This window comes from Heterodontus francisci, chromosome 20 (assembly GCF_036365525.1).
Source record: "Heterodontus francisci isolate sHetFra1 chromosome 20, sHetFra1.hap1, whole genome shotgun sequence".
NCBI lineage: Eukaryota > Metazoa > Chordata > Chondrichthyes > Heterodontiformes > Heterodontidae > Heterodontus > Heterodontus francisci.
In genome coordinates, this window is record NC_090390.1 from 49,871,812 (window position 1) to 49,883,787 (window position 11,976).

Below are 11,976 nucleotides of genomic sequence, written 5' to 3' on the forward strand. Positions count from 1 at the left end.
TCAGTCAACATTTTGCTGTATGTTTGATGGGAGCTTCCTCTTTTTCTGAAATTTTCTGTCACTGCTGTCTGGCTGGAACACAAGGAAAAATGGAACAATTATTAACGAAATCAATTCAATTGATACTTTTATGAAAATAAAGAAAACATAGACAGCGCAACAAAAGAGTATTGCCACTTCTTTAATTCCATGTTACTTTTAATAGTTGATATTGTTAATAAGATAAAATCCTACAATGCTAACACCAAGGGGCAAATTTTAACTTTTAGACCCACTGTGAGCAGAATTAGATAGTTGTTCAGTCGAGAGTTGAAAACTCAGAAGACATCACCAACAGGTTCCTCGCCCAGAAGCTATCCTGATTGACAGGCTTGGCTTCCAACCGGACAGGGAGCGGTCCAGACGAGGCTGCAGGGCCAGATAGGTCTATGCCCCAAGGGTGGTCTGATCCTGGGTTGGTGAGAGGTTCGATCCCGTGGGAGAGGAGTTGGAGATTGGAGGACAGGGGAGGGGGTGGTAGGGAGGCCTTGGTGTGGGGAGGTGATCAGAGGCCTCAGCGGAGGGTGATCAGAGGCCTCGATGAGGGGGGGGGGGTGGAGATCAGAGGCCTTGCTGCGGGAGGGGGTGGGGGGAGAAGATCAGAGGCCTTGGTGGAGGGTGGAGATCAGAGGCCTCAGTGCGGGGGAAGGGAGGAAATCAGAGGCCTCGGTGGGGGGGGCCGAGATCGGAGGCCTCAGTGGGTGGGGTAGCCGAGATCAGACGCCTTGGTGAGGGGCGGAGATCAAAGGCGGTGTGGGGGTCGTAGATCAGAGGCCTCAGTGGGGGGAGGGGGCAGAGATCAGAGGCCTTGGTGGGGGGGGCCGAGATCGGAGGCCTCAGTGGGTGGGGTAGCCGAGATCAGAAGCCTTGGTGAGGGGCGGAGATCAAAGGCGGTGGGGGGGTCGTAGATCAGAGGCCTCAGTAGGGGGAGGGGGCAGAGATCAGAGGCCTTGGTGGGGGAGATCAAAGGCCTCGGTGTTGGGAGTGGGGGGAGATCAGAGCCCTCTTCGGGTAAGGTCAGTGGGAGATCAGAAGGATCGCAGAATGGTGTCCGATCACACAGGGTTGGCTGGCAGGCAGGTGCACTGGATCCAGCAGGTATGTGGAAAGGCCTCAGTTTAGCTGCTGGGTTTTCTGAGGCCTGGATAACTTGGCCGACTAAAGTTAAATTTGAAATAATGAGTAAAAATGAGGCACACAGCCTCAAAATATTTACAGTGCCAGCCTGCCTCCTCCATCCTGCTCCCTTTAATATTGGAAGTGGGCAGTTTGGAATTGGGATTCAGGCTTTTAACACTAACTTCCCACCTGACCCAAACCTTCCCATTTTGGGGGCATTAAAATTCCCCCCTAAGTTTACTGTTTCCTTCAGGATCATCGATTGATAACAGAACCAAACCTGCATTTTATAATCAGTGATACTTACTATAACAGCTTGAGGACTATTCACTTTTTGGTATAAATATTGATATTTGGGTATCTCAAAGTCACTTATTATGTCTTCATCATTTATCATCTGTAATGGAAAAGTGAATTTTACAAAATTACCAAACTACCTGTTATGAACGCTGGACTTTGTAACATGTTTATGTTTTTAAAAATGTGATTTTTAAAAGTTTAAGATGGAGTCTGGAAGGTCAGGTGACTTCACAACCACTCTGCGAAAAGACAAGACAGAAGTCTTGGTTACTAGGGCGACAGAGGACACAGATGAAAGACTTTTTTGAAAAAGAATCAGAGACTGCAGGGGTAACATCTGAAGAACAATGGGTTTCACCCTCCCAGACTTTCGGGTCGTATAACATGGGGTCAGTGATTCTGAAGATGCAAAAGTACCAAGTAGCTGATAACACCTGGGAACAATGGAAGGCCCAGGTGACTCTGTCAAACCAGATTTCTGGACTTTGCAAATTGGAACAGGATAATAAAGTACTGATTTTTGAGTCCAGATAAATTTAACAGATTTTCTGAAGGCAAGCAGGCTGTAACAGACAAAACCACCAGTTGCGGGCTAAAGAAAGAGAGGGAACAGCTGCTCTCAGAAGCCCAAGACAGCGAAAGATTGCAAAGACTTGAACCTGTTTTGAAAGCTGAAGTTTGCGGAGAAGTAGAAGACAGCAGGGTCACCAGGAATCACCTTATTCATGGATATTCAGGTCGGAAGTGCTCAGAGAAGTGAGCAAAGGGGACATTGATTTTGAAAAGGTCTGGGAGATCCAACCCATTGCAACTGGGAGGAGTTTGGTACTTTTAACTGCAAAGATTTTGCAATCAAAGCAGACTGCATAATGTAGAAGTGGGGTGTGAGGTTTTCAAGTGTTTGAATAAGTAAAGAAAATACCTTTCATTGTGATTTAGGGTATCAGCTACTGGAAAAGTACTGTTTAGTTAATGAGGAGATCTTCTAGTTTAGTTGTTATAATAAAAGTTTTAATACATGAAATCTTGTCAGGTAAATCTTTAAATTGGTCTGGGAGTTCATATCTCATATTTTTCAGTTTAACGATCTCATTAAGGTCATAACACTACCATTTCCAGAGATTGAATTATTTAATACTGCATCTTCTCAGGTGAAGTACCACAGGGTCTGTGGAGCTGGACCCCAGCAAGATTTCCATGCTTTCCGGAAAGAAGGGGACGGAGAAAGTTATTGAGTGATAAAAGGTACATAATTTTGCTATGATACATTTATTAACAAGGGAATAACTATTCTGGGTTAGATGAAAATGTTCCTGACATTAAAATCACCCCAAAGTTTACAAAGTGGGTATTCTCTACACATTGTTTCTCAAAGCATGCATATCTGTATTCCAAACAGATTAACTGGTTATTCATCTCATTATTCTTGGTGGGACCATTCTATGCACAAAATGGCTGCCATATTTATCTACATAACAGTAACTGCATTTTAAAATAACTAAATGTATGTGAACTGTCTCAAGATGTTTCTGGGACATGAAAAGGTGCTCTATAAATGTAATTTTTTTTTGCCTCTCTATCTAATTAATAGTCTTGTGTATATCATCCATCATAGGGCATCACACCTGGGGTGCAACATTCATCACACTTTAATCATGTGTGTGGTGTCACTTTAATTGGTTTAAATAATCTGTTAAATTAGCCATGCTGATTGGTTCAAATATCCACTGGTTATGACCCAGGAAGGAAAAGCTAATAGACGGAGCAAAAGCTACTAATCAATCAAGGAATAGCAATCTGAACAACACCAACTACATTGATTGCTCAAATAATCTTTTCAAGCTGGCATTTTCCTTCCTCATTCAGGTCAGTACATACAGATAAAACTAATGTTTATAGTATGATAAACACATAAGAAATGCAAGATTCTGTTTAAAACATTCCCATAAAGTTAGTAATTTAATGCCAATGAGAAACTCCTCTTAAAAAAAAGACCTGGGCCTTTATCTACAATGACGACTGATTTAGCTCCACAGCTTGAAAATCTTCAAGCATTACAAACGACTGACAAATTGTGTGTGTGTGTGTATGTATAGGGGCTCTGTGTACAGGATCTTAACTCTGCCCATCCAGCAGAAGCCTAACCCGCTGATGTCCCATTTAGTTTCTGTTTTGGGCAGGCAGCTGACCAAGGGCATGCAGCTGAGGTCTGGGAATTAGACTCGGCCAGAACAAACACTGTCAAGGTCGGTTGGGGTTGAAAAATTTGCCACTCGTCCTGTGAGGTCCACCTGATTTCCAGTGTGGATTAATGTCAGACCATGTTTATGTGTGTGACCTCACAAGCACGTGTGTGAGATGCATCATAAGGACAGTAGATTTCACCACCCTCCTAAGGGACTGACAACCTATGTTACAAGACAATCAGGCAGAAAATTTAAATCTATCAGCTGCAAGGCCTAGACAATAAGGAAAAAAATCAATGCATAAATTTGCTAATCCTGAACTCCAGTGAGAAGCTGCACTCGAGGTGACCAAATATTATGGTGCCAATTCTCTTACCTGTATCCTGGCAAGTGCAGCTACCCACTAGGACTTTGAGATGTAGGTTTACCCTCAAAAATAAAATGTCCTTTTATTCAGCATTTTATATAGTTTAAGATCGCAAATAAAAGTTTTGAATTAAAATTCTTTCAGTGAGAGAGGTCTGGTGTATGCACTGAGTGTGTTTGAAGTGATTTGATGCTGACCATGGACATCATGATTGGAGTCAGTGAAGCAGACCTGGATTGTGGTGAATGACGATCTGGTCAAGGTGGTGGTCATTAGATAACATATGCTGCAATACTGTGCCAACAACAATAACAACACCATAAAGCTTCAGCAAGAATTGCAAATTTCCCATGAGACATCATTTGCAATCTTGTAAATAACTGAGATAAAAGGCTTGGGCATGGAGGAAGGAAGAATAAAAAAATTTCAAAAAGTACTAACTTAAGCAAATATAAATCCTCCGTTGCAAATAGAGCTAAAATGTGTTTATTGGTGATAACAGCTTTGGGGAGGGAAGAACTAAGTTGCTTGTATCTCAAGCAAGTTTCATAAAGTGGCAGATAAATAATATCCCAAATACCATATTTCAGTGTCAACATATAGTGAACTGAATTTTGTAATCAGTGGTGAACAAACGGCACCAGCCATTCATTACAATTACACTTGCGCACAGATTTTCTATCTCCTTAGCTAATCAGATTGAAGAATCCTAAATGAGTAGCGTGGAGTCTAAACCAGAAAGTGTAAGTTAGAATATATAATCCAATGTCAAATCATGTACAGGAAGCCAAATAAAAAGATGGAAAGAAAACTGGGATTGAGAGATATAAAATAAACAGAAAAAAGTTTGAAAATAAATTATTCATTTTTCTAATTTTTTTAAGTCTTCAACAATAATTAAAGTCTGAAGGAATGAGACGTCATGCTTGTAAAAGTTAATTTTTTTGCACCAAAGAGGTTGTTTGGCATTAAATCAGACTTAACATGCCATTAACAATCCACTTACACTAGAATGGACAAGTTTTAACTTTCTGGTGAGTTTAATGGCTATCTAGTGGGTAAATATAGCAGCTTCATGCGTTCCACGTGTTTCAATGGTGAGTTTTTTGGTGAGATAACAATATAGTAAAGTTTGTACAGGAGCAGGGCAACCCAGACAGCAACTTCCTGATTTCCTGCTTTAACTGCGCCCATGCGATCGCCAGAAGTTGCTGTCTGATTTACTCTTTAATAACGGTGAACAATGATAGCATCTCATTATTCTTAAACCAAAATCCAGGCCATAGTTGTACTTCAAATCAGTTATGTGATATGACACTTCATGTTTGCTGTATTATACAGCAATAGTCAAACTGCTGTTGTGCTTAGTCTTCTACAGGAGTACAGTCAGAATCAAATGCTGTTTTCTGAGTCCCAGACTATTTGCATAATCTAGCGTTAGAAAACCACACCAGGAATTTCCTCAGGAGGTTGTCCTAATCGGTCATTGTAACTTCAACAGAAACAAACATAAACAGGCTTTCTGCCAAAATTATGGCAGCCAAACAGGAGAATCGTGAGGAAATTCACCTCCCCCCCCACCCCAATTTATTTACCATTCTCTTACCACCAGGGAAATGTCTTATATTCTGCTTTCCTTTGGGGTGGGGGAAGGTGTTGGGAGTAAGTGTGGTCAAGAGTTGAGGTATGAGCTTGTTTTTGATTACCTGGGGTTATCACTACAAGAATTAGAAAAATCCCTGGAAAGCTTGAAGAATAGCGTGTAGGGTGCCAAATCCTGTCCTAGGATGACTGTGCCTACAAGTGAATGTGAAAGATGGTTGTGATCCATCTCCCACTGGTACTGGTATGGGTTATTTTTATGCTGCTGATGCAGGGATCTATGTTTCTTCAACTACTACCATTAGCCTTGGTAGTGCTTACCACAATTACTCCATATGATATACTTTATTTAGACTTCTAGAAAGCTTTTGACATTAAAGACTTATAAGTAAACTAGAACACAGAGGATCCAGGTTGAACATGGGACTCAATAAGAAGTTGGCTAGAAAACGCAAACAGAGATTAATCATGAGATGTATAATGTCAGACTAGAGAAGGTGTTGAGTGGTATACTGCTTGCACAATATTGTTTCTAATCTACATTAATAACCTAGAAATTAAATAATGAGAGCAATGTAGAGGATACAGCAAAAGATTTGGAGATGGATTTAGATAGATTATTCAATGATGAACAAAATTCCTCTCTTAATCCTTAGCAGCAGCATCCATTTTTACTCCACTTGTTATCTTCAAATTTAAGAAACTTAATATGTAAGTGATCTTGTTTATTCTTTTCTCCTCAAAACCTCTTATTTGCAGTTATTTATAATGGCCCGGATTTTGCGGTCAGCAGTGAAGCAAGGGCACTATCTGCTGACCTGGAAGAAAGCTGCCCACAAATATTTAACAATCTCTATAGCGGGAATTTCTCCTTTCCTGACAACAATTTAAACCTGGCACCAAGTCAAGGGGATGTCCTGTGTCCGCAGCAGGTAGGCATCCATTCAAATTGAAGTACTCACACACAGCAAACCAGAAAGTTAAAAGCACTTAAAATCCTTCACTTTTAATTTAAATTTTAAGATAGTGAAATAAATGTAAGACTGTATGATAGTAGAAGTTAAATAAAGATAAATAGGCTTTTAAGAAAATAATTTATTTTTATTTTTAAAAAATATGTGGCATTTTTAATCATTGTGGAGAAATTGGACATTCCACAAATATAAAATTAGCTTTTCAGGGTCAGTGAAGGTGTTTAGCAGTAATTATGAACTCAGTACACTGTTTAAAACCCAGTTACACTTCATTTAGGTGTAACTTTTTCCAGGATATTTACAGCGATATTCTTGTCAGTTCATGAATGCAAGGGAGATAGCAGTCTGTCAATACTGCTACAGCACACCCTATGGAGGAGCATAGAATCAGACAGCATCATCTGGATTTCCATGCTATTCTGCGCATATCCGAACTCCTGAAGTTGCTGTCAGCTTCAGTGGAGTAATGACAGTGAATGCTGACAGTTTCACTGTTATAACCACAGCAAAATCCAGGCCATTATAAAGTATTTACTTTTGTGTTCTATCACCCACAGTGGATTTATGGTATTTATTTAAAGCACAAGTTTTTATATACTTATTTATTCTTTCCCCTCTTTTCTGAAAGTCTTCCTGCTTTTTCTCATTTATTTATCTGCTTCTAAAAATACTTTTTTCCTTTCCCTTTACTTTCCACAATGGATTTTAGTTCTCGCCCAACTGAGGCACTTGATGGTGCAGCATTGCTCAGGGAGGTTTTTGCCTCTTTTAAGTCTCCATTGACTATCAACCCGAATAGTTATTTGCTATGACCTGCCCCCAATTTCTAATGTCAGCAGCAAAGCACTTTATAAATATTCTGCTCTCACCCCAGTGCAGACATCAATCCTCCACAGTGACATACGAAACTTCACCTCAAGAACACTGCTGACTCATAATGTGTATTGAATGCTTTACATTATAAAATGGGGAAAAATAACATTTTAAACTTTGATATTTTCTGCTGGTTGTAATTTTACTGCCATGTGACACAGGTTGTTATGGTGCATTTTGGGTGTTTATGAGCTGCTTTGCTATCACAGTCGGCCCCAAGTGTACATATCTCACACCCCCATATCCTGCCCCCCAAATTCCCCTTCCCACCATCTCTGAGACTGCAACCCGCTGGTTTCACTAAGGCTGGTGATCCCAACCATGTATTTATGTATTTTTGCCTTAAACCTTAATGGTATAGATTTCCAGATTATCTGTTCTGGCCACTAGTTCCCAAAACTTCTACTACTTCTATACGCTAAATATTCTTCTGATTGCTTGCTAGGACCAAGCAAAATATAAGTTAACTGCTAGTCAACTTCTTAATGCATTGAGCAAAAAAGCAATCAAGCACTCTACTGACTAATTCTGATTCAGATTCCCCGCAAACGTGATTTCCTGTTTATGCTTGGTCGATTGAAGTCACTCCCTGATTCTAACTACCTTCATCCAGTCGACAGACTTAAAACTTGCTAAGCTGAGCCATCAAGTTGGAATGATTGGTAGCCATGCACTTAACGGGTTGAATTTAGTGAAGCTGGCAGGGCTCCTGGTGTCGAGCCTAAAAGGCGTTGGGATTCCCACCTCAGCTATTCAGAGCCCCCCACCGTGCTATTTAACAGCCCAACGATGGGATCCCGCCTCCAAGAGCTGCCGGCCAATTAGAGGGCCGGCAGCTCATTAGTATCAACAGCGCCACTGGGAGCGGTAGCCATTGCTGATACTGCAGGAGGCCTAGAAAACAGGCCCATCACTGGAGACCCAGACCAAAGACAAGTGAGGCGGGGTTGCTGGGGCCAGGCCGACTGGCCTCGGTGGTGGGTGTTAAGTGCAGGGGGAAGGGGTTCAGGGAGGTGGGTTGTTTTCTACCTGGAGCCTTCCGGGGCCACAGATTGCCCACAGAGGCGGCCCTGCCCAACCCCACGCCCCCACCAAGCCCGCAGGGAGGTCACCTCGTTTTACTGGGCAATCTCTGCCCATAGTGGAGGCCCCCCGCCGCTCATTTAATTCCAGCAGTGGGGGGGAAGAGGCACTTAAGTGGCTGATAATAGGTCTCTTAAGGGCCTCAATTGGCCTCTGGGCGGCAAGGCCCTCATCGGCCTATCCTGCCCTCAACTTCATAGCAGTGCAACGGGAAGGCGACGGGTCCTCTGGCCCTCCCCACCTCCCATTGCAGTTCTATGGGCCCCCCCGCCTCCTAGCCTGTCTCCGGGGGCCCATTAAATTCAAACCAATGTATGGCCTTCTTGTTGGAAATGCATTAAAACAGCTAAAGTAGCTCACATCAATAAGGAACAAATTATATCAGAATAATTAATTAAATATGTGATGTACATGGACTTTCAAAAGGTGTTTGATATAGTGCCTCACAACTGACTTATGAGCAAACTTGTAGCTCATGGAATATAAGGGACGGTAACAACATGGATACAAAATTGGCTGAGTGACAGGAAACAAAAGGTAGTGGTTAATGGATGTTTTTCGGGCTGGAGGAAGGTTTGTAGTGGAGTTCCCCAGGGATCAGTGTTGGATCCTTACTTTTCCTGATATATATTAATGACCTAGACCTTGGTGTACAGGGCACAATTTCAAAGTTTGCAGATGATACGAAACTTGGAAGCATTGTGAACTGTGAGGAGGATAGTGTAGAACTTCAAAAGGACATAGCCAAGTTGGTGGAATGGGCAGGCAGGTGGCAGATGAAGTTCAATGCAGAGAAATGTGAAGTTTGGTAGTAAGAACATGGAGAGACAATGTAGAATAAAGGGTACAATTTTAAAGGGCATACAGGAGCAGAGGGACCTAGGTGTATATGTGCATAAGTCATTGAAGGTGGCAGGACAGGTTGAGAGACCGGTTAATAAAGCATACAGTATCCTGGGCTTTATTAATAGGGGCATAGAGTACAAGATCAAGGAAGTTATGTTGAACTTGTATAAGACTCTGGTTCGGCCTCAGCTGGAGTATTGCATCCAATTCTGGGTGCCGCACTTGGGGAAAGAAGTGAGGACATTGGAGATAGTACAGAAAAGATTCACAAGAATGGTTCCAGGGATGAGAAATTTCAGTTATAAAGGTAGATTGGAGAAATTAGGACTGTTTTCCTTGGAGAAGAGAAGGCTGAGAGGTGATTTGATAGAGCTATTCAAAATCATGAGGTGTCTGGACAGAGTAGATAGAGAGAAACTGTTCCCACTCATGAAAGGATCGATAATAAGAGGGCACAGATTTAAAGTATTTGGTAAGAGAAGCAAAAGTGACATGAGGAAAAACTTTTTCACGCGGCGAGTGGTTAAGGTCTGGAATGTGCTGCCTGAGAACGTGGTGGAAGCAGGTTCAATTCAAGCATCCAAAAGGGAATTAGACAGTTATATGAAAAGGAAGAATGTTCAGGGTTATGGGGAGAAGGCAGGGGAATGGGACTGAGGGAGTTGCTCTTTCAGAGAGCCAGTCGGACACGATGGGCCAAATGGCCTCCTTCTGCGCTGTAATGAATCTGTGAGTACAAACCAGAGAGGTTTTGGCTCAGTCCCTGGCCTGTACTGAGTTAGCTGACCTCAGCTAAGGTGGAGATAAAAATCTTGGGGCTGAAATTCCATGGGGGTTCAACCTCTCTCCTGCCCTAAGTCTAGCAGAGGACCAGCCGAACCTCAGAGGCATGGGGAAACAGCAGAACACAATTGTTTCTACCATTTCCCTGGGGGTCCCATTGGACTCCTGCTAGATGGGTTGAACCCTCATGGAATTTTAGCTTCCTTACTGTTAGCACTAGCAGCCTTGGGTAGGTTGGGGAAATCTAGTTAGGGTTCCCGCAACTGGCTGTGATATCAATGACTTTCAATGACAGCAAATGTGTGCATGAATATGTCAGACAAGGAATGGCGCAAGCTTGGTTGAGGCCACCTCCCGTGATCCACTGACCAGGAAAGCTTCACTTTCTTGAGTTGCACACAATGAGACCATGAGTGAGGTACCAGCAAGTTAGCATCTGTGAACTGCTGTCCAATATCTTAGTGACTTCAGCAGAGGAAAGGTCAAATGAACTTTGTATTTATAAGCAACATAACAAATAATAATGAAATAAAGACTGGGCCTTACCTCTAGGTAAGCATCCATACTTACTGCATTCCTTTTTCCTCCAGGCAGCCAACCATGCGACCAGTGCTGAGAGATACAACCATGAGCAGCAAAAACCATTGCTATCAGAAAATGGATGGAAATTATTTTGGTAACTTCCATTGGAATGAAGAGAAGAAAGCTTCAGAAAAAGTAGAAATACCTCTATAAAATAAGAAATAGAAATTAGCTTCAAAAAAAATATACAAAACAGATCCATTGCTTATTTAATGCCAAAAGAGTAAAACTGCTAGATGTGACTAGTAGGTACGCAATTACTTGACGAGAGGCAACCTGACTCAGTTCTTATTCTTTTTCTCGGAAAGTAAAATTTTCAGTTGTGGCACTTCAATATATAGCAGATTGGCATTGCATCATTAATTGACAACAATGGATTTCATTCGTTTTTCAAAACTAAGCTTACAACCAGTATATAATCCGTTAAGAACATTAAGATAAAAACACACGTGCTTTAAAAGAAAAATCCCTAGGTGTACAGAAGTGCACTTTAAATTAAAACATTTAAATAGGCTTTAAAGCTTATAAATTCACTTAATCACCTGGCTGTTGTTGGAATTTTGTTCAATCTTCATATCATCATCACTGGTTCAAGGAATTATTCTTATATGGTATCTTTGGCCTTTATTACAGGATAACAGCATTGTCCAAAGCTTTTCAAGCATAGGTATCTAACATTCTTGCCAATCGGTTTCCTTCAAATTAGCCACCATTCCAAAATGCATGTTTTACACCAGTGGTTCCCAAACTGGTACGTGCACCCCTGGGTACACATTTCTGGAGGGTACGCAAGAGAAATTGTGTAATGGCGGTGGATTCCCTTGCGCATCCCTCCTGCTCTCTCTTTCACACAACTTTGGTTAGAGTCTGGACTCCAAACTACATCATGGCATCCATGGAATTTTGTCCCTTTAAAGACCCTGAACTAGATGAAACGTCTCATTTCAAAATAAAAGGAACTCCAAATTTGTGGAGTTATAATTCAATGTGTGGAAGGTCTTTCTTTTAACCAGCAACTGCTTTTATAGAATATTTGGTTTCTGTGTTAAGAGCATTGCACCTAAGGCATAGTTAAACAAAACAAAGAATTTGTCCTGTGACTGACATCAAAGGACAGGACAGATTGATGCAGCCAGTAATCCACAAACAACTGCACATGCAGGCTCGCTACATAAACATTTAGCAACTGAAAAGGTTCCCATGATGAACACATTCACTGTTG

At 41.7% G+C, this 11,976-nt stretch overlaps 1 protein-coding gene across 1 annotated transcript; it reads right to left on the bottom strand.

Annotated features, from left to right (window-relative positions):
- On the bottom strand, nucleotides 1-10,859 carry gnrh3 (gonadotropin-releasing hormone 3). Its single transcript, XM_068052736.1, has 3 exons — nucleotides 10,719-10,859; nucleotides 1,466-1,555; nucleotides 1-72 (listed from the first exon to the last, which is right to left on the bottom strand). Exons 1-3 carry the CDS (start codon nucleotides 10,857-10,859, stop codon nucleotides 1-3), a joined length of 303 nt encoding a protein of 100 aa, XP_067908837.1.
- Nucleotides 10,860-11,976: the final 1,117 nt, after the last annotated feature.